Source organism: Aedes albopictus, chromosome 1 (assembly GCF_035046485.1).
Source record: "Aedes albopictus strain Foshan chromosome 1, AalbF5, whole genome shotgun sequence".
Taxonomy (NCBI): Eukaryota; Metazoa; Arthropoda; class Insecta; order Diptera; family Culicidae; genus Aedes; species Aedes albopictus.
The window spans coordinates 304,494,711-304,517,173 of record NC_085136.1 but is presented as its reverse complement, the minus strand read 5'-3'; the positions used below and the strand labels follow the sequence as shown (position 1 = coordinate 304,517,173).

The following is a 22,463-nucleotide window of genomic DNA, read 5'->3' as shown; positions in this document are numbered from 1 at the left end:
TTCGAACGATTTAATAGAGCAATTATTAGAAGAATTTCTGAAGAAATCATTAAACAATGCTTCATAAGAAAACCTTGATAGGACTTCAAGAAAAACCATTTGAGGTGTTGCTGAACCCTCCGGAAATCAAATCTTGAAAGAATTTCTACAGGATTCCTCTGGGAAATTTGCTCAATTCCTTCAGAAACACTTGGAGGAGTTCGAAGCAAATCTTAGAGGAGTTTGTAAAGAAGTCCTTGAAGTATTTCTTAGATGAATCATTAAAGATATCTAAGAAAGAATTCTTGAAGTTCCTCATTTGGAACAAATGCTTGATGAAATCCTTAGAAGAAAAATCCTAATAGCTTCGTAAAAAAAATCCGGACGAAATTGGTGTTATCGCTAAGTAAATCTTTAATGGTATCAATAGATGGAAAACTTGGAAGAATGCCTAAAGATTTCATTGAAAAAAAAATCCAATAAAATTTCTTGGGGGAATTTCAGTCAGAATTCTTGAAAGAATCCTTAGATTGTTTTTATTATAATTTTCCTTTGGGACTTTTTCAGTAATTACTTTGGAAATTCGTGCAGTAATTCGTTTGGGAATATCTTTGAATTTTTTTTTTTAAACTCCTTCGGTAGTAACTCTGAAAATTTCCATCGGAAATTTGTTTGGGAATTCCTTGAGTAACTTTTTCTGAATTCATCCTTCAATATTTTTAAAGAAATTCTTTTCTTTTGAAAATTGTCTCAGCTATTGTGTTCGCAATTCCTTTGGTAAAAATTATCATATTTTTTTTGGGATCTCTACAAGTTTTATCGAAAATTTCTACGGCTGTTGTTTTGAGAAATTGTAAGGCAATTCCGTTGGGAACTTCTTTGATCAGTTCTCGGCAATGGCTTTGCAAACTTCTTCAGAATTTTTTTTCTGCAGAAAATTCATTTGAAAAATTATCTGGTAATTACTTTGGGAATAAATTAATTTGGAAATGCATTTGGCGAATTTTCTCGGAGCTACCCCGTGGAAATCTTTGGCGGAGATTTTTTGGCAAATCCTTTGGAAATTCATTTGGCCATTTTTATTGGATTTGATCCTAAAATTCCTATACGATTATTTTTGGGGGTTTCTTGAACATTTTTTATTTTGAAAATTATTTCGGCAATGCCTTGAAATTTGGTTCGGTAACTCATTCGGAAATTTCTGGGCAATAATATTCGAAATTGATTTAGGTTTTTATTTTTGAAAACACCTACTGCATCCCTTTTCGAAATTCTTCGGGCTATAGCTTAAGAAATTTTTCAGGCAACCCCTGCGAGATTCCTTTCAGTACCCAAGTAACCAGTAAGCATTTAAAATAGCATTCCTTCAGCATTATAGTAGCCTTTACGACAAGGCGTTTAATGCTAATAAGCCGTATATGCGCCTCTAGTGCTACCTCACAGCAGGTTTTGGCAAAATAACGGGCTGGCTTAGTGCTATCCCTTCAGGAACGTCGTGACGAAATGTCAAAGAAGCGTAACGCCTCGTCGAGCAAAAAAAAAACAAAAAAAGATTGACGTCTGCTTCTCGTTCTCTCAAGTCTGGTACCCCATCGTCCTTCCATATTCCAGCCGATGCTAGGTGGTACTTTTTTTGCTGATTTTTGTAGTGATGTAGGTTTGAACTTACGATCCGGAGATTGATGAATCATATCTGCTTCTGATTCTGTTGCTCTTGATCCACGATGCTAAAGCTGTTCCGGTGGCGTGCGTTGAATTAATCGCCAACATAAAGAATGATTCGATAACCGCTTCAGATTCAACACCCAAAACTTGTTTTCATTGAGATATTTCATTGTGGTAGAGCATTATGATCCCTTCTTTTAAATATATATGGAATATGATTCTTTCTTCCCTCTTTCAAACAATCCTATGATCCACCAAAGCATCCACCTATTCGGCACACATTTTCTGACGAAATGATAAATAATTGGTGATTTTTTGATGGACAAGTTCCCAATCCAATCCAGCTGCAGTAATGTTTTCTTTGGTGCTTTTGGATGAGTAAGGGAAAATGAAGAAACAAATAAGATGCACAAATTTGTAAACAGAAGCATAGGCTCTGTAAGAGAGAGACAGTATGTGTTGTCAAATGCGTAACATATCTCCCAACCTTTTTGCTCCTAGCATTTAAAGAGCAGTTAAAAAGCATTCTGATTGCTCCCAAGTGAAAACACTTCAAGCAGTTGAAATGCTAATTAACAGCCAAAAGCTTTTGAGCAGCACAGCTTATGCTAACTCAAGGCAGTTATGCATTCGAACTGCTTATGTAGGGCAGCAAGCAGTTTAAATGCATAATACGGGCTGATACACGGCTTATTCAAATGCTTAGTGGTTACCTGGGTAATTTCTTTGGAAGTTTCACCGGCAGTCCCTTTGCTAAGATACATTTGACAATTACTTTTGTAATTCTTTCAAAAGTTCCTTTCGGAGTTCATTCAGCAGGTACTTTGAAAAGTCTTAAGTTAATACGTAAATTGAGGCGGAAATTTAAGAAAATTTCTCCGATAATTTCTCAGAAAATTCCTTTGGTGATTCCTCTCAAAATTTCATTTGATAGGGAATTACGGAATTTCGTCTATTGATACTTTTGAGATTTTTTTTAAATCACAAAAAAATGTTTTAAGGAATACCAGTAGATTTTTTATTCTTTATTTGTCACTGTTCTTGGGGGAATTTCTGTGAGAATTCTTATTTATGAAGGAAGTTTGGGAGGAATTTCTAAAAACCTCTTTGAAGGAATTGCTTTAGTATTTTGAATAAATCCTTGGTAGAATTCCTAAAGCAAACCCTGGAATAAGTCCAAAAGAACTCCTCTCGGAGAAATTATTGAATATATTAAGCAAAGAATGCTTTATCCGAAACCTTCACAGAGGTCCCTAACAAGATCTTTGAAGAAATTCCGAATGATTTTTTTGAAGAAATTTTTAAGAAATCCTTGGAATCAATCCCGCATGAATTTTTGAAGCGATTCCTGAAAAATTTTCGATCCCATATGATTCTGTATGAAATCTTAAACTTGTGATTAATGCAAGTTAATGATGCTTCTAGGAATTATCAAAGAATTCTTGAAGAAAGTGACAAACAGTCTTGAAGAAACTTCTGAAGAATTTTTTTGATTTTATCTTATCAAATCAAGCATCTGTTCCCTTAATATTTAAGCATATATGCTCTTATTTCCATCCTGCTGAAAACAATGGAATGAAGCGCTTTTTTGTATTTTTGTTAGAAGTGAGCACAAATGATAACAAAAATTAATAAATCAATCGATGCGGTAATCGCTCTGTTTTCGAATAGGATGAATTTGGGATTATAGGATTACTAAGGCACGCTGAGCCTACCAGGAATCCTCAGGGATTTTTTTGAAAGAATTTTCGGAGGAATTTCTGAAGGAATCAATAATAAATCCTGAATAAATGCTTGACTGGGATGGTCGATGTCAACTTGGAATGATTTTTCGGAAGATTTCTCGAAAGAATTTCTAAGGACTCTGCTAGAAAGTCGCTATGAAAATTTTCAGAAGAGTTCTTTGAGGAATGTTAGCAAAAATTCCTGAAGGAATCCTTGGCGAAACTTCTAGAGTAGATGGATATCAAACAATTGATTTGAAGAAATCCAGAAGAATTTTTGGAAAGAGTTCTTGCAGAAGTTCCTCTAAGAATTTTCTTAGAGAAATTTCTGTATGGATCCTTGGTGGATTTTTTAAAATTAATATTATTGATGGATTCTTTTGAATTTTTTTGGAGGATTTCTAGGATGAATCTCCTAATAAAATTTTAAAGTAATTCTTTGAAGAATCCTTGCAGAAATAAAAAAAAACGTTGCAGCCATTCTTGAAAGAATCCTTGGAGGAATATAGAAAATCTTAAAAAATCTTCAAAGGATCGCCAAGATGAGTAATGAATGCTTGAGGAAATGCCAAGATAAATTCTTGGATAAATCAATGGAGAAATACTTTACTTCGGTGGAAAAATTATTTAAAGGATATTTAGAGGATCTCCTAAAAAAAAACTATGGAGGAATGTTTGAAGAAATTCTAGAAGGACTTGTCTTCCTCTGACGGAATTCTGATGTAATTTCTTTAAAAAAATATCTGGTACAGAAAAATCATTGAGAAATTTTTTGTAGTGATTTTATCTAGAATGTCTTAATTCTTTCATATTAAGATGAACAAATACTTCGAGAAATACTCGATGAGGCCTTTGCAAGAATCTTTTGAAGTACTTTGAAGTGCTTTTGAAAACATCCTAGGATATCTCCTGTAAGAATACCTGAAAGAGTGTTTAGAGAAATATTGAATGACACCCTTGCATTAATAATTTGATAGATTCTTGAAGACAAATTATTATTCAAGAAAGTTTTTTTCAAACAAAACATTAAAACATTCTTTGAATTTCTAAAGGATGACTTAATGCAATTTCTAAACAAATTTTTAAAAAATTTAGACATAATTCATAGAAAAAAATCTTACGCTCATTGATGAAGCTACGGGATGTATCCTTGCAGAAATCCCCGAAGAAATTCATAAAGGAATACAGAAAATAATTTTTAACCTTCCGTCAGTCAGTTGGTCACCACTGACTGCTAGCATAGCACTAATGCTGAGTCGAGAAAAGTTGAGATTTTTTTTCAAGGTTTTGTACAAAATACATCGGCGTGATTATTTAAGAGTTAGAAGAATAGATTTATCATTATAAAATATGTATATATGTACAGGGGATAGACAAAATGATCGGGACAGGCAAAATTTGCACTTTTCAAAAAATGTTCAACTAGCTGTAACTTTTCGTAAAGTGCATCAAATATTCTCAAATTTTTACTGTAAGTTCATCAACTAGTTGTGTATCAGTGGTCAAAATTTGGGAAAGATCGGGCAATTCTCCACGTAGTTATAACAATTCTTGGAAAAGGTAAAATTATCCGGAAGCCAAATTTGAGCTGTTATATCTCCGGATTCAATGAACCGAATGCAATGAAATTTTGACCATTTATGACCATTTATGAGCTATGAAAAACCGTTGATCAACTTGAAATTCTTAACACGGAAGAAAATTATAACGATTAGATTATTTTTCTAATAAAACACCAAATTATGAAAAACTTCAACATCGTTTCAAAATTCAAGATGCAAATTATAGTTAATTTAATTTCCCTCTAATTGACTTATATATAAACGTGTTTTGAAGGAAAGTAACAACATAGCCGCCAACAATTTGAAAAAGTAATGGAATACATATTAAAAATAGACCAATTTGCTAAAAAATCGTGAAAAAAATAAAATCGCTATAATTTTTTCTCTTGTTGAATATTTCAAGTTTAGTCAAAAGTTTTCAATAGTTCATTATATAAGTCATGTATGGTCAAAATTTCATTGCAATCGGTTTATTAAATCCGGAGATATAATAGCTCAAAGTTGACTATCGGATATTTTTACCTTTTACAAGAATCTTTATAACTTCGTGGAAAATGGCCCGATCTTTCCCAAATTTTGACCATTGATACACAACTAGTTGATGAACTTACAGTAAAAATTTGAGAATATTTGATGCACTTTACGAAAAGTTACAGCTAGTTGAACATTTTTTGAAAAGTGAAAATTTTGCCTGTCCCGATCATTTTGTCTATGTATGTCTATGTATGTAATTTTCATGGGACCCACAAATTTGGTTCCGCACCGGGCCCCCAAATCCTCAGCTACGCCAGTGGCATTTTTTCCGGCTGGCATACTACGAAACGGCCTAACGGCTCGCCATCCACAGTGAATCTGAGAGCTCAATTATTGGAACTTTTTTCAAAACATCTGGAGGATCAGACCCTCATAAAAACCAGAAGAGTAATCCACCGCAGGGATTCCAGCTACAAAGGAATTCCAAAAATAAAAGTTAAATGGAAGATTGAAGACAGTTCCGTAGGTGAATATGGATTTATGTATTCGAAACTATCAAAAGAATTCCTCCAGCAATTCTTTGAGTTCTTTCTACGTTTTTTTCAGGAATTGTTTCAGTGATGCTCCCGGAAATCTTGGGATTCCATCAGAAACTCCTTCGAGATTCATCCAGGAACTTCAGAGATTGATTCGGGAATACTTTTGGGATTTCTCCAAGAATTTCTTCTAGAGTAATGGACGGGGTTGCTTAGGATTCCTCAAAGAGTTATTTCTAAGATCTGTTCAGGAGTTTTTCCGGGATACAAGCAGTTCTCACTAAAATTCCGGAAATTTCAATTGTGCGTGAATTCACCCAGAAGTTGTTTTAATTGTATTTAGGTATTCCTTCTGGTATTTCTCCATGAAGTCTTACTGCGAGTCCTTTAGGAATACGTTTTGGGTTTTCTTTAGGAATTCCTTCTAGGATTGCCCCAGGAATTCCTACCGGGGTTTCTCCAGAAATTCCTCTTGAGATTTCAACAGGAATTCTTTCTGGCAATTCTACAAAAAATTCTTCCATGTTATTGAAAGGAATTCCCTCCGGAATTCACCTGGAATTTCTACTGGGATGCCTCCACGTATTCTTTCCGGGATTCCTCCAGAAATTCCTTCGAGGATTCCTCCAAACATAGCGTCTGGATTCCCTCATGAATTTCTTCTGGGATTCCTCTAGAAGTTCCTCCGGGGATACCTCTCGGAGTTGCTCCGGGGATTCCTCCCGGAGTTGCTCCAGGGATTCCTCCCGGAGTTCCTCCGGGGATTCCTCCAGGACTTCCTTCGGGGATTCCTCCCGGAGTTTCTTTGGGGATTCCTCCCGGAGTTCCTCCGGGGATTCCTCCCGGAGTTCTTCCGGGGATTCCTCCCAGAGTTCCTAAGGGGATTCCTCCCGGAGTTCTTCCGGGGATTCCTCCCGGAGTTCTTCCGGGGATTCCTCCCGGAGTTCTTCCGGGGGTTCCTCCGGGGATTCCTCCCGGATTTTCTTAGGGGATTCCTCCCGAGGATTCCTCCCGGAGTTCCTTCGGGGATTCCTCCCGGAGTTTCTTTGGAGATTCCTCCCGGAGATTCCAACCAGAGTTCCTCCGGGGATTCCTCCCGGAGTTGCTCCGGGGATTCCTCCCGGAGTTGCTCCGGGGATTCCTCCCGGAGTTCCTCCGGGGATTCCTCCAGGACTTCCTTCGGGGATTCCTCCCGGAGTTCTTCCGGAGATTCCTCCCGGAGTTCTTCCGGGGATTCCTCCCGGAGTTCTTCCGGGGATTCCTCCCGGAGTTCCTCCGGGGATTCCTCCCGGAGTTCTTCCGGGGACTCCTCCCGGAGTTCTTCCGGGGGTTCCTCCGGGGATTCCTCCCGGAGTTTCTTTGGGGATTCCTCCCGACGATTCCTCCCGGAGTTCCTTCGGAGATTCCTTCCGGAGTTCCACCGAGGATTCCTCCCGGAGTTCTTCCGGGGATTCCTCCCGGAGTTCCTCCGGGGATTCCTCCCGGAGTTCTTCCGGGGACTCCTCCCGGAGTTCTTCCGGGGGTTCCTCCGGGGATTCCTCCCGGAGTTTCTTTGGGGATTCCTCCCGACGATTCCTCCCGGAGTTCCTTCGGAGATTCCTTCCGGAGTTCCACCGAGGATTCCTCCCGGAGTTCCTTCGGGGATTCCTCGCGCAGTTTCTTTGGAGATTCCTCCTGGAGATTCCTCCCAGAGTTCCTCCGGGGATTCCTCCCGGAGTTCCTCCGGAGATTCCTCCTGGAGTTCTTCCGGGGGTTCCTCCCAGAGTTTCTCGGGGATTCCTCCCAGAGGTTCTCCGGGGATTCCTCCTGGAGTTCTTCCGGGGGTTCCTCCCAGAGTTTCTCCTAGGATTCCTCCCGGAGTTCTTCCGAGAATTCCTTCCGGAGTTCCTCCGGGGATTCCTCCCGGAGTTCCTCCGGGGATTCCTCCCGGAGTTTCTTTGGAGATTCCTCCCGGAGTTCCTTCGGGGATTCCTCCCGGAGTTCCTCCGGGGATTCCTCCCGGAGTTCCTCCGGGGATTCCTCCCGGAGTTTCTCCGGGGATTCCTCCCGGAGTTCCTCCGGGGATTCCTCCCGGAGTTCCTCCGGGGATTCCTCCCGGAGTTCCTCCGGGGATTCCTCCCGGAGTTCCTCCGGGGATTCCTCCCGGAGTTCCTCCGGGGATTCCTCCCGGAGTTCCTCCGGGGATTCCTCCCGGAGTTCCTCCGGGGATTCCTCCCGGAGTTCCTCCGGGGATTCCTCCCGGAGTTCCTCCGGGTATTCCTTTCGAGGTTCTTCCGAGGATTCCTCCCGGAGATCCTCCGGGGATTCCTCCGGGGATTCCTCCCGGAGTTTCTTTGGGGATTCCTCCCAAGGATTCCTCCCGCAGTTCCTCCGGGGATTCCTCCCAGAGTTCCTCCGGGGATTTCTTTCGGAGTTCCTCCGAGGATTCCTCCCGGAGTTCCTTCGGGGATTCCTCCCGGAGTTTCTTTGGGGATTCCTCCCGGAGCTCCTCCGGGGTTCCTCCCGGAGTTCTTCCGGGGATTCCTTCCGGAGTTCCTCCGGGGATTCCTCCCGGAGTTTCTTTGGGGATTCCTCCCGGAGTTCCTCCGGGGATTCTTCCCGGAGTTCTTCCGGGGATTCTTTCCGGGATTCCTCCGGGGATTGCTCCCGGAGTTCCTCCGGGGATTCCTCCCGGAGTTTCTCCGGGGACTTCTCCAGGAGTTCCTCCGGGGATTTCTCCAGGATTTCCTCCGGAGATCCCCCAGGAGTTCCTCCGAGGATTCCTCCCGAGAATCTTCAAGAAATTCTTCCGGGGAATCCTATAGCATTTTCCCCTTTGACTCCTCAAGAAACCCTTTGCCTCCAGGAATTTCTGGGGGGGTTCCTTCAAGAATCCCTTTGGAGATAACTCTAGAAAATGCTCCGGGTATTTCTCTTGGTATTCCTCCAGGAATTATCCAGAGATTCCTGTAGCAATTCCTCCTGGGATTCCTCATGGAACTCCTCCGGAAATCTCATAAGAAATTCATCCTGGAATATTTTTACAATTCTTTTGCGATTCTTCCGTTAATTCCTTCTGGCATTCCTACAAGAGTTCCTACAGGAATTCCTCCACAAATTTCTCCAGCAATTCCTCCGGTTATTCCTATGTGGATTATTGCACGAAATCCTCCGAGATTGCTCCAGAATTTATTCGGAGATTAATCCGGAAGTTCATCCGGCAATTTCATTTCAAATTTCTTCGGATATTCCTCCTAGAATTCGTTCGAAGATTCCCCTAGACATTTATCTGGAGATTCCCCCGGCGAATTCCCGAGGAATTCCCGAAGGAATTTTCAGAGAAATTTCTGAAGGAACATCCGCAGAAATTCCCGTCATTTCCGGAGGAATTTTCAGATAAATTTCTGAAGGAAGATCCGGAGAAATTTCTGGATGAACCCTCGGAAGAATTCCTGGAGGTATTCCCGGGGGAATTCCCAGAGAAATTCCCTCAAGAATTCCCAGAGGAATTGCCGAAGGAATTCTCGGAGAAATTTCCGGAGGTATTCCCAGAGGAATTCCCGAAGGAATTTCCGGAAAGTTCCCAGAGGAATTCCTGGAGGAACTGCCGGAGGAATCCACGGACGCATTTCTGGAGGAATTCCTGGAGGAATTCCTGGAGGAATTTCTGGAGGAAAATTTGGAGGAATTTCTTGAGGAAAATTTGGAGGAATTTCTGAAGGAATTCCTGGACTAATTCCTGCAAGAGCTCTTGGTGGAATACCCGGAGGAATTTCTTGAAGAATCCCTGGAGGAATTCTCGGAGGAATCCTCAGGAATCCCAGAAGGAATTTCTGGAGGAATACTCGGAGGAATCACCGGAGGTATCCTTGGAGAAATTCCAGGAGGAACTCCAGGAGGAATTTCCGGAGAAATTCCTTGAGGAATCCCCGGAGGAAGTCTTGGAGGAAGCCCAGATAGAATGCCTGGATAAATTCCAGAAGGAATTTCTTAAGAAATCCCGAAAAGCATTCCATGAAAAATTTAGACGGAATGCCTGGAGAATTAGCGGATCCTTGGTGAACCTCGGATCCGGAGGGATTCTTTGGAGAAAAAGAATTCTGGAAACTCAGAAGAAATTTGGGACGATGAAATCCTCAAACATTTTTATTATGTTAAAACTTTCCCTCAAAAATTATTGGCATGAAAAAGTGAATAAAAATATTCTTAAAATATCCTGAAACTTTCCAACTTGTCACTCAAAAATAATCTAAAAATTTTCTGAAATCCTCAAACATTCTTATTGTGCAAAACTTTTGCTCCAGAGGTCCTTGGCATGAATCAGATAATGCTGCAGATATTGCTGAACTCGGTTTCGCCCACCGAAAGGATCGTTTGGCACAGATCGCATTGTACACCTGATGAAGCTTTCCTTGGCTTCCTTGCTTTTGCTTGAGATTGAAAAAAATAAACGCGATTTTCCAGCACATTTTCCCTAATTACAAGTGCTTACAAAATTTGTTGCGGGCCACCAATACTTTTTGTTTGAAACAAACAAATAAAAACAACAAGGTGTTTCAAGGTGTTTCAGCAGGTTTCATGGAGGTTTCAGAGGCGTTTCAGAGCGTTTCATGGTCTTTCAAGAGGTTTCAGGAGGTTTAAGGGTGCCTTCAGAGGGTCGCAAGTGAATTTAACGGAGGTTCAATAGGGGTTTTGGAGGCGTTTTAAGGCGTTTCAAAGCCTTGTAAGGCTTTCCATGGCGATTGAATGTGTTTCAGGAGGTTAACGTGGGATTTAATGGGCTTCAGAGGCTCGCAGGTAAATCTCCCGGAAGTTTCACAGAGGTTCCATGGGGGTTCCAGAGGCGTTTCAAAGCGTTTCAAGGCGTTTCCAGACGTTTCAGGGCGTTTCACGGCATTTCAGAAGGTTTCCAAAGAATTTGAGGGGGCTTAAGAAGCTCACAGGTGAACTTCACGTAGGTTTTATGAGGGTTTCAGAGGCGTTTCAAAGTGTTTCAAGACGTTTCAGGACGTCTCGTGGGCTTTCAGGAGGTTACAGGAGGTTTAAGGGGGCTTCAGAATCTCTCAGGTGAATTTCACGTAGGTTTTATACGGGTTTAAGAGGCGTTTCAAAGCGTTTCAGAACGTTTCAATGCGTTTCAGGGCGTCTCAGTAAAGTGGGAATTCGGATGGAGCACTTTAAAACGCGACAAACTAAGCGAATCGATTAAGAATTGAAAAACACGTTTGTTAACTTCGCTTGTTTTAATAATACTGTTGATAATAAAAAGCACACACAGGGTTGTGAAAAAGCGGACACCTGTTACTACAGTAGAGGAAAGAAGAATGGGGACACTCGCAGGTGAATTTCATAAGGTTTTCAGAGGCGTTTCAAAACGTTTCAAGGCGCTTCAAAGCGTTCTAAGGTGTTTCAGGACATTTCACAGGGGGCTTCAGAGGCTATCAGGTTACTTTTACGCAGGTTTTAACGGGGTTTTCAAAGTGTTTCAAAGCGTTTCAGTGCGTTTCAGGAGAGTAAGGAGGCCTTAAGGGGGCTTCAGAGGCTCGCAGGTGAACTTCACGGAGTTTTCATGCAGGTTTCAGAGGCGTTTCAAAGCGTTTAAAGGCGTTTCAGGAGGTTTCGCAGAGATTTTAAACAAGTGTGGTACGGTATTTTTACTCGCATCATCATTTATGCCGCAACAAGAAGAACTGGCAACCCTGCTGTGACCAAGCTGTTTGTGCTCTGTGCTCCGATTAATTTCACAAAAATCTTCGTGACAATCATCACCAAAATTCTGCCATCTACTGCTCAAAGATCCCGATTGATCATTGCTGCCCCACCGCACCAAATATCTGCGTTTCCGTGAGTAGAATCACCAGAGAAACCCATGAAATATGCTGCCGCTGCTGCTGTTGTAAAGTCGAACGGCCATATCATTTCGTACCACAAGTGCCTATACAGATGTAAACAAATCTGCGCTGTTTGTTGCTGCTGCTGATGTTTGCCTTGCTGTTGCTGTTGCTAATGAACTGCCGCCCTAATAAAAAAATCCTCGCTGCGCTCTGATACCGCCATACCACTATCCAGCCTAAATAAGTGACATAAGTTAGCATCAGTCCTGTAATCGTGAAAGTGCTGCAATAAACGGAGATTTTTGCTGGTTGTTTTCATTCCCCCGTCACCGACCGAACACCCACCACCACCTGCCCACCCTCCATCAGCTGCTCACTGCCAAGTCTTTCGCTGCTGCTGACGTCATCCTACGTAACCCACGAAAGCGGACACTCGAGATCATATACGAGCACGTTGCATCGAATCCATCGAATCCGATCATCGCTCACCGTCTAAACACAGCTACATATGAAGATCATCCCTATCCGTGTGTAAGTAATACTCATCCACATAGTCAACGTTGCTGTCACAGATTCTCGTCTGACATTTTGTCGCTACCGGAGACAACTGCACGTCGATTGTTATCTGTATAGCGCCATCTCTTAGAGGATACTAGAACTAGGAGCTCAATGTCTCGCTGGAAAATGGAAGAGCTGCCAGAACTTATATCTGATTATCTGTCTAAACATGCAGATAAGTTGATTGGTAAAATCGAACGAAGTCAACAATTCTTGTCGGACAAGCTTGATGATTTCAATGACGAGATATTCAAGCTCAAAGCTGAAATCGGAAAGCTAAAAGTAGAAAACGAACAGTTAAAAAAATCCTTGGCAATACTTTCAACTGAAGCTGCAACTGTTTCAGATGCAGTTCACAAGCAGGAAGTTGATCTTGACTTGCATCAACGGGCACATTTATCAGCCAACGCAATACTTTTGGGGATTCCACGTATTCCAAACGAAAACACGGAAACGCTTTTTGATGCAACCTGTCGTACTCTAGGCATTGAAACAAATAGCAACTCAATTGTTTCCTGTACTAGAGTGGCCGTCTCGAAGGGTGAAAATCACCCAATAAGAGTTCGCTTCAAAAATGTCCACGACAAAGAAACTTTAATTGCAAGGAAAAAGAAATTCGGTTCGCTGACCGTATCAATGATCGCTGGCGTTCGTTGGCCTCGTGGCTGGTCCAACAAGGTCCACATCAGAGATGATTTGTCTCCGTTGTCAATGGAAATTCTCAGGGACTTAAAAAAGAAACAAGTTTCGTTGAATCTTCAATACGTCTGGCCTGGACGAAACGGCATTATACTAGCCAAACAGTCTAAAAACTCGAAGCTTATCAAAGTTCAATCTCGAGCTGATTTGAATAGGCTCATATCGTGCAGGAAGTAATATTTCCTGTTATTCGCCGTAAATTGAACAAATTAGCGCGTGCTACAAATCTCCGTTTGAATAATTCTGATGTCCAAATAGCCTCATGCGATGGTTTCAATATGCTTCAAATTAATATCCGAGGAATGAACAACTTCGAAAAGTTGGACGCATTCTGTATTTTCCTACATAATTTGGAAGTAACGATCGATGTTCTGGTAGTTGAGGAAACCTGGATTAAGGAAAGCAGATCGAATTTCTAGAATATTCCTGGATACCAAAGCACTTACTCTTGTCGTCGTAACTCAGCTGGTGGTGTGGTAGTTTGTGTACGAGACGGTTTAAACTTTTCGGTGAAGGCTAATGCAACGGATGATGGATACCAGCTGATTCTAGAAGCTAATGGAGTGGAAACGGATGTTCCAGCAAGAGTTGGAGATATCTTCAATACCTTCTTCTCTTCCATCGGAGATAACCTCGCCAGCACCCTCGTTTCTGATGGAAACATCAACAAATTTGGCACCATGACGATATCCAACACATCGATGTTCCTGCGACCAACTACACAAGTAGAAGTTTCAAATATTATTTCTGGTCTGGATGCTTCGAAAGCCACAGGTATAGATGGTTTTCCAGTGGGGGCTCTGAAAAGGCACAGTGTGCTACTTTCCAGCATTTTGTGTGACTGTTTCAACGACAGTATTTCTCTTGGCATTTATCCAAGCGGTTTGAAGCAAGCTCTAGTGTATCCGGTTTTCAAAAACGGCAACCCCAAAAAAGCGACAAACTATAGACCCATATCTGTACTACCTTCTATTAACAAAATCTTCGAGAAACTTTTATGCTCCCGCCTCAATAACTTCATGCATACCACCGGCTTACTGTTCCAGCATCAGTTTGGTTTCAGACAAGGTTCATCAACTGAAGTAGCAGTCCTTGAGCTGGTCGACGATATTTCCCGTTCGGTAGATAAGAAAATGTCCGCAGCAGCCGTTTTTCTTGACCTTTCGAAAGCCTTCGATACCATAAATCATCGAATCCTACTGAAAAAACTAGAAGCTTATGGTATTCGTGGTGTGGCCAATCAATTTTTGGAGAGCTATTTAAAGGATCGTCGGCAACAGGTTGTGATAGATGGAATCAAAAGTACACCGTCCACTATTAATTGTGGCGTCCCACAAGGTAGTAATATTGGACCCCTGTTGTTTCTAATATACGTCAATGACATAGCGAAACTGAACTTGAAAGGACAACTGAGGCTTTTTGCAGATGATACGGCGATCTCATACGAAGCCAAGACTGTCTCAGAACTATATCGTGATATGTCTCATGATCTAAAATTGATTATGCAGTATCTCGAAAACAATCTCTTGGCGCTAAATTTGCAGAAAACCAAAATAATGCTGTTTGGAAAAAGAGAGACATTAGACGCCACAATGGGGTTGGTTATAAATGGAGCTACTATCGAAGAAGTAGTCAGATTTAAGTACCTAGGAGTTTGGATTGACAACAGATTAAAATGGGATGTTCATATCCGAGAAACAGTCGCAAGCTGCTCATCTTTATGCGGAATCCTGCGGAGACTAGCACCCTACGTTCCTCAACACGTTCTCCTGAAAATGTACTATGCTTTCATTCATAGTCGATACCAATACGGTATAGCAGCATGGGGTACATCTTGCCACACGTACCTGAAAGAAATGCAAGTGCAACAAAATCGGTGTGTGAAAGCTGTCTATAATCTCCCTTTCCTGCAACCTACAAATACGCTATACAATACAGGGAATAACATTCTGCCAGTGTTGGGACTCTTCACGTTCCAGATAGGAATGACCATGTTCAAAGTCGTTAACAATTTCAACCTACACCACAACTGGATATTCAGCGGCGCACGACATCAACATCAAACAAGATATGCTCATATGCTACAACAAAGTGGTTTTAGAAGTGAAGTAGGAAGACGAAGATTTATCAATATGGGACCTAACATATTCAATCAGCTTTCAGAATATATAAAAAACTCAAACTCAATCCTAGAATTCAAGAGATGTTTGAAAAGTTATATTAAAGAAAATGTTAATAATTATATCATACCATAATGTATAAGAGCACACTAGATTTAGCTTAGGTCAATCTAACGACCCTTTGAAAGAATGTAATTCATTAGGGATCGTAACCAGGTACACCTAGGATATATGCTTTTTTAAAATAAATTGAATTGAATTGAAAAAAAAAAACAAAACTGTAAATGTACTGCGCTTTGTGTTTTCTAGTTTTGAATTGAGTAGAGTCGATTAAGCTAATCATGTTTTCAAAAACAGACCTTTGTACATTTCTGCATCGGATTGAGCACATGAGGTAAATAAGTTATGACAATCTGTTTATTCCGATAAGCATTATGTAAAGGCAGCTCAACGTGGCTCAACTGTAGAAACATTAAAAATAGAACACATTCGTTTTGTGCCATTGATCAAGTAATGTTCCAAGATACAAGATACTAAAGTGAAAACAGTCAACAAGGAAGCATCAATAGTTCAATCGAAGGTGTTACACTCGTTCACAGTTCCGCGATGAGCAACGAAGTTTTCCCAATCAACGATCTTCCGGAAGAAGTGCTGGAGCACATATTCTCATTTCTTCCATTATCGGACCGTAAATCAGCTTCACTAGTGTGTACAACTTGGGAAAAGTTGGCGTTCAGTCGTAGATTCTTGCGCGAAGTGGTGTTCCAAATCGGATCCCAAGAAACCTTATTGCACAAAAGCAAACGCCGCTATAGCAATATGTCCGTTATATTTGATAAGCACGTCGTCCACAACCACTTCTTTTACAAACATCTGTTCAAGTTGTTGGAACTGTTCGCTACAGATGTCGAAAGTTTACACTGTAGGGGGTACGTAAGCACGAAGCTGCTATGTATGATGGTAAACCGCTTGCCAAAACTGCAGCAGTGGACAGTTGAATCCGAAGTCACGAACTGGTATCGGGGCCCAAGGTTCCCTGTGGTCATGCAACTTCCAGCTCCAGGATCGTTGAATAACGAATTGCAGATCGAAATGCCCAACTTGACCCAACTCAGCATCAGATTTACAAATCCGGCGAATGGATGGGATCCTACGGCTGTTTTGCGACAACTAGCTCCACAGCTTAAGAAAGTGGATTTGTATTCAACAGTACGTTCCATTCCTTTGGAACAGCTACAGTTTCTGAAAGCTGAGGTGCTGAAAATTGGTGGCAGTCTGTGCGTTACAGATAACGATAGCGATCTACGAATATTCTTCGCTGGATTTAGGCTTCTGAAGGAAGTTAGACTGGAGTCCGTCGTCAAAGAAATAGCGATTGATTTGATAGTTTTTTTTTTTTTTTTTTTTTTTTTCCTCCCCTGTTGGGGAAATTAAGCCACTGCGTCCAATAGGCTGAACTTTTGTGGCATGTCCCGTTTTGATATTCGCATCTAGCCAGCTAATTACCATGTGTCAAGTAATCAGCTACTGCCACGACGCGTCGTCTCCCAGTCAGGTGCAATGGAATTGATAAACTCCAAGACCTTCCCAGGTTTTGCAGACCAGATCTCACTGGGTTGCAAGCAACCACTATTTAGAAATCTTTGCCTGCGCGTGTATAAAGCACCACAACTGCAAAGCAGATGTTCCGAGGTTTCACGTTCCATATTACAGAAACGACAGATATCACTCTGAATTTGGCCTATATTTTTCAAGTGATACCTGCTCGGGCAGTGTCCAGTTACTAGGCCAGTGTATGTACATAGAGCTCTCTTGTTGAGCTCTAAGAGCTTTTTGGTTTTATAAGCATTTGGTGTTATAAATCGTTTTGACTGATTGCAATTTTTGACATCCATCCAATTGGATATCACCCTCTGCTCAGCCCAGCGTTTCAGGTCCATTTTAATTGTACAGTTTGATATACCACAGAATGGTTCTGGGCCAGCAAACTGTAAATTGGAACCACTTTTAGCAAGCTCGTCTGCCATTTCATTTCCTTCAATGCCACAGTGACCTGGAACCCAGTATAAGTTTACTGAATTCCCTTGGCACAGCCTGCGCAGTGAAAGAATGCATTCCCAGACAAGCTTTGAAGTACATTTGTAAGCGCACAATGCTTTTAGTGCAGCTTGACTATCTGAGAAAATACAAATATTTGCATATCTGTATTTTCTCTCAAGGCAGATATTTGTGCATTTCAAAATAGCAAGAATCTCTGCTTGAAACACCGTAGGATAGTGTCCCATCGCCACTGAAATTTTTATTCCAGGGCCGTAGATTCCTGCTCCCGTTTTTATTCCAACTTTTGAGCCATCTGTATAGAATTTGATTGATCCTTGACGAACAGTGGGACCTCCGACTTCCCAATCTGCACGAGTTGTTTCGTGCAACTTGTAAGGAACATCATGGTTCTCCACAGGTTTCATCCAGTCTTTAATCATTTTCATTACTGGCCTATTTTGGAAATATTGTGAAATGCTCAGGTGACCTACAAGATCACCTGGCATAAACTTTTCAACTCGTTCAAGTCTCAGCAATTCCTTTTCTGCTTCTAATTGCACGTACTCATGCAAGGGTAGCAGATTGAGAATCGCATCTAAAGCTTTTGATGGTGTGCTTCGCATCGCTCCTGTAACAGCAATGGACGCAAGACGTTGAATTTTCGCAAGCTTTGATTGCGTGGTAGCCTCTTTTGTTTTTGGCCACCAGACAAACGAAGCATACGTGACTTTTGGGCGGATTATGGCAGTATAAATCCACATTATCATTTTTGGTTTCAAGCCCCACTTCCTGCCAATAGTTTTGGAGCATAACCAGAACGCACTTGTTGCCTTACCGATCACGGACTCAATTTGAGCATTCCAGTTCAGTTTAGCATCCAGTATCAAACCTAAGTATTTGACTCGATCACTAGGATGAATTTGTATCCCTCCAAGCCGAAAAGCTTTTAGGTTGATCTTCCTTCTCCTAGTGAAAGGGACAATTACGACTTTTGACGGGTTGATGCTAAGGCCCTCCTTAATACACCATGAATGTGTATAGTTTAGGGCCCTTTGCATTCTCTCCGAAACAGTTTCGTCATACTTTCCTCTCACTATTATGACTATATCGTCTGCAAAGCCCACAACTTCGAAACCTTTTTCCTTCAAGCTTCTTAGAAGATCGTCTACAACCAAGGACCACAATAGTGGTGAGAGGACTCCTCCTTGAGGGCAACCTTTCGTTGCCCTTACTGTTATAGAAGAACTTCCCAGCTCAGAGGTGATTTCTCTTTTTGCAAGCACAATATAAATCCAATGTATGATACATTGGTCGAAGTTTTTGTTCTCCATGGCACGCTTCATAGATGAATAGGAGGCATTATCAAATGCTCCTTCTATGTCTAAAAAGGCGCATAGAGCTATTTCTTTTGCTGAAAACGTTTTTTCCACCTTTGTTACTAGCGAATGAAGTGCCGTAACCGTTGACTTACCAGATTGATAAGCAAACTGGAAGTCAGATAGGGGATGCTCTTTTATGTAAGAAGAATTGATAAAATCCTTCAAAACCTTTTCCATAGTCTTCAACAAAACTGAAGAAAGACTAATTGGCCTGTATGCTTTGGGATGCGTCTTGTCTCGCTTCCCCTTTTTTGGTATAAAGATAACTTTTACAAGTCTCCATTTTGATGGAACGTAATCCAATCTTAAACTAGCCTTGAACATCTCAATTAGTGGTGGAACCAACACGGCTTCTCCATTTTGAATCAGTGCTGGAAATATTCCATCAACTCCTGCAGATTTAAAAGGCTGAAAAGATCTAATTGCATTTTCCACTCTGGCCTTCGTGAAGATTTCATCAGCTAAATCTGAGGCGGTGTTTATTGTACTAGTTGACTCTGATGAGTTTATACTAGGACATCCTTCACCTTCCAGAGATATAGTGTCATTGGAATCCACACTTAGAACCGAACCTGGAAAATGGGTTTCCATCATTAAATCCAATGTTTCACGAGGAGTTTTGGTAAAAGCTCCATCGTCGCGCTTCAGGTTTCCCAATTCATTTGAATGATCTTTTGCAAGCGTTTTCTGTAGTCATGCAACTACAGGAGTGCTGTTTATGTTTTCACATGTCAGCATCCAAGATTTTCTTTTCGATTTTCGTATTTCGTTGTTGTAATCAGTCAGGGCTTTCCTGTACTGAGTCCAATCTCCCGTTTGTTTCGCTCTATTGAACATTTTACGAGAAAATTTTCTAAGGCGATCCAGTTTAAAGTTCCACCATGGCACGTCTCTAGTAGAAGACGATTGTATGGTGGGACAACTTCTGTTAAAGGAATTGATGATACTTTCATTTACCCTTTGAGAAAATGATTCTAACTTTTGGGTTGAATCAATAGTTTCTCCCATTGTAAATGAATGCGTATTCAACAATTCTACATATTGATCCCAGTTTGTCCTCCTGGGATTTCTAAATGCGGTTCTAGAATAATCTCCACCATTCCAATTGAAGATTATGTGTTTATGATCAGATAGAGAAATCTCATCTGACACGTGCCAGTTTGTGATCTTGTCAAAGATTGCAGCATTGCACAGTGTTAGATCCAAGACCTCTTGTCTGATTACATTTGAGAAAGTAGGTTTATCACCATTATTGCAAATGTCTATATTGTTCGAAGACAGATACTCTAATAGTGACTCACCTCGACTGTTAATATCCGTACTACCCCAAACCGTGTGATGTGCATTGGCGTCACAGCCAATGATAAACGATTTGTTGTTTTCTTTACAGAATTGGACAAATGATGCGATCTCAGGAGGAGGTGCCTCAGGAACATCACCAGGAAAGTAAGCTGAAGCCACAGCGATCTCAGTTTTACCCCTAGTGGTTGGTACCTCTACCATGATCGCAACAATGTCCTTTCTGATAAACTCTGTAATAGGATAGCATTTTAACGTTTTGCGTACTAAGACAGCGGTTCTGGGTGAATCTTGTTGCTCATCATAAAATAGTTTACTATTTTGTGTCAGAACTCCAAGAATCTTTCGTTTATTGGACCATGGCTCTTGAATAAGCGCCAATTCTAGTCCTTCTTTTTTAAACCTTCGACTCAACACAGCAGAAGCACCTTTTGCGTGATGAAGGTTTACCTGTACGAACTTAATTCCTGTCATAAAAAAAAAAAATTTCATTTACCCACTTTTATTAAGCCTCGGAATTGAGACGTAAGAAAAGTGGCCGATTATCCCGGAGACAAATAAGGTCCACTGCGTCATTGCTCCGTTTAACACAGTAAGGGCAACATACTGTGGAGGGTGCCCTGGTACTCCACAGGCTCCGTTCACGGTTAAGTTTTTATAAGACCCCCCTAACCATTCATTCCTAGGCACGGTACGCTTAACACCATGAATTAGGGGTCGCTTGTTTGGTGGACTTTTACCACCGGATCAGGCAATCCGTAGTGATATTCTTAGCCAGTTGAGGGAACTGCTACCGCCACTACACGGCTATCTAGGCTGATCGGGAATAGAAATTAATATTGATGATCAACTTCTTTAGAGCCCGAACAGCCGGCAATTTGATAGTTAAGGCGTGTCCAGTAATCGAGTTATTCGAATTCAATGTTCCCCGATTAGATCCGATCCCATTCCATTTGTTGGAGCGTCTAAAGCACTTAAAGGTATTGAACTGTTGCAAGATTTTATGTTCTTGGTAATTTACTAATTAAATTTCCATTCAGACATTAGGTCTAGGACAAGTCTATGAAGTTTCAGAAAACAGCTTGAAATGTAACCCATTGGTGACCGTGAAAAACCTTAGCCTGGAGCTTTCTGAGTGTGAAGACAGTTCCATCGAACGACTACGACATCTACTACCGAACGTGATCGCCATGGATGTGGTAACACTCAAAGACGATTGGACATTCGAGAGAGGATTGCGGCACATCTGCCGAAACTTTCGAGGACTTCAACGTCTGGAAGTTTCCGATAGGCCCACTCGCAATCGAAAGTTAGAGAGCGGCCTTCTGGTCCTGGAGCATCTAGATCAACTGGAAGAACTTATCTTCAAGGATATTCATACACGGATAGTAAATATACCGCCGAACCCGCTACTTAAGCGATTTGTGATGAACTATCCCGAGCAGTTGTCCAACGGCGATTTGCTGGAGTTGGCGAGGCAGTATCCAAACCTCGAGCTGGGACCGGACAGACAAGTGACATCTGAGGGAATTGCTGCTTTCAAATCGCAACTAGTGAACTGTGCGGTGCACTGTGTCCCGTCAGATACAATATTAAGTAGAGTTTTAGCAAATAATCGCTAAATTTAGACCAAAACAAGTGGCTGATAATTAATATAAAAATTTATTGAAACTCTGAACCAAATGAATAATAAAGTAGTGATTTTGTATAAATTATGACATGCTGTTAAAAAAGACGCAAACTATCCGAAAGCCTTAAGGGGCTGTCCATAAACCACGTGGTCATAGGGGGGGGGGTTCGGCCAATAACCATTTTGTATGGACAAATTAAAAAATTTGTATGGACAAATGACCACGCGGGGGGGGGGGGTCGAAAAGTCCCAAAAAAATGACCACGTGGTTTATGGACAGCCCCTAACCTGTTGCATAACTTATCCAATGAACTTCGTAAATCGACGCCTCCAGATACCGTTTTCATCTCTGCCGCCGAGTTTTGATCGTAGCACCTAACGATCAAAGACTTCTTCCTAATGCTTTCCTGTCGATTTGCTTCGATGTTCAAAAATTGTGATGGAACGTTACGCAGGCATATTATACCACATACAACTCAAAACATAGGGGTCATCCGTGTCATCCGCAAAACAGACAAATTGGCCGGATTTCGTGAAAAACGTGCCACGGCTGTTGAGCCTGGCTCGTCGCATAACACCTTTCAGGGTGATAATAAACAGCAGGTATGAGAGACTATCACCTTGTTGCAGCTCACGGCGAGATTTGAATGAGCTGAATAACTAGTTTCCCTCCGGCCCTGACCACCAAGAGATAGAGGAGGAGGTTTGCCGGTTGAAACTCAACAAAGCCGCTGGAGAAGATTAGCTACCAAACGAGCTTTTAAAATACGGTGGAGAAGCGCTGGTGCGAGCACTACACTGGGTCATTACCAAGATTTGGGAGGAGGAAGTAATACCGGAGGAATGAATGGAAGGTACCGTGTGTCCCATCTACAAAAAGGGCGACAAGTTGGGTTGCGGGAACTACCGCGCGATCACATTACTGAGTGCTGCCTACAAGATACTCCCTCAAATTTTATGCCGCTGTCCATCACCGATTGACCCA

At 41.6% G+C, this 22,463-nt stretch overlaps 1 protein-coding gene across 1 annotated transcript; it reads left to right on the top strand.

The window, feature by feature from the left end:
• Positions 1–15,570: 15,570 nt before the first annotated feature.
• Positions 15,571–21,470, top strand: LOC134292027 (uncharacterized). Its single transcript, XM_062860686.1, has 2 exons — positions 15,571–16,471; positions 20,889–21,470. Exons 1-2 carry the CDS (start codon positions 15,737–15,739, stop codon positions 21,468–21,470), a joined length of 1,317 nt encoding a protein of 438 aa, XP_062716670.1. The 5' UTR covers positions 15,571–15,736.
• Positions 21,471–22,463: the final 993 nt, after the last annotated feature.

Coding starts and splice junctions, on each gene's coding strand:
- LOC134292027 (XM_062860686.1), top strand. CDS start 15,737: ATGAGCAACGAAGTTTTCCCAATCAACGATCTTCCGGAAGAAGTGCTG. Junction 16,472..20,888: donor GATTTAGGCTTCTGAAGGAA/GTTAGACTGGAG, acceptor ATTTCCATTCAG/ACATTAGGTCTAGGACAAGT.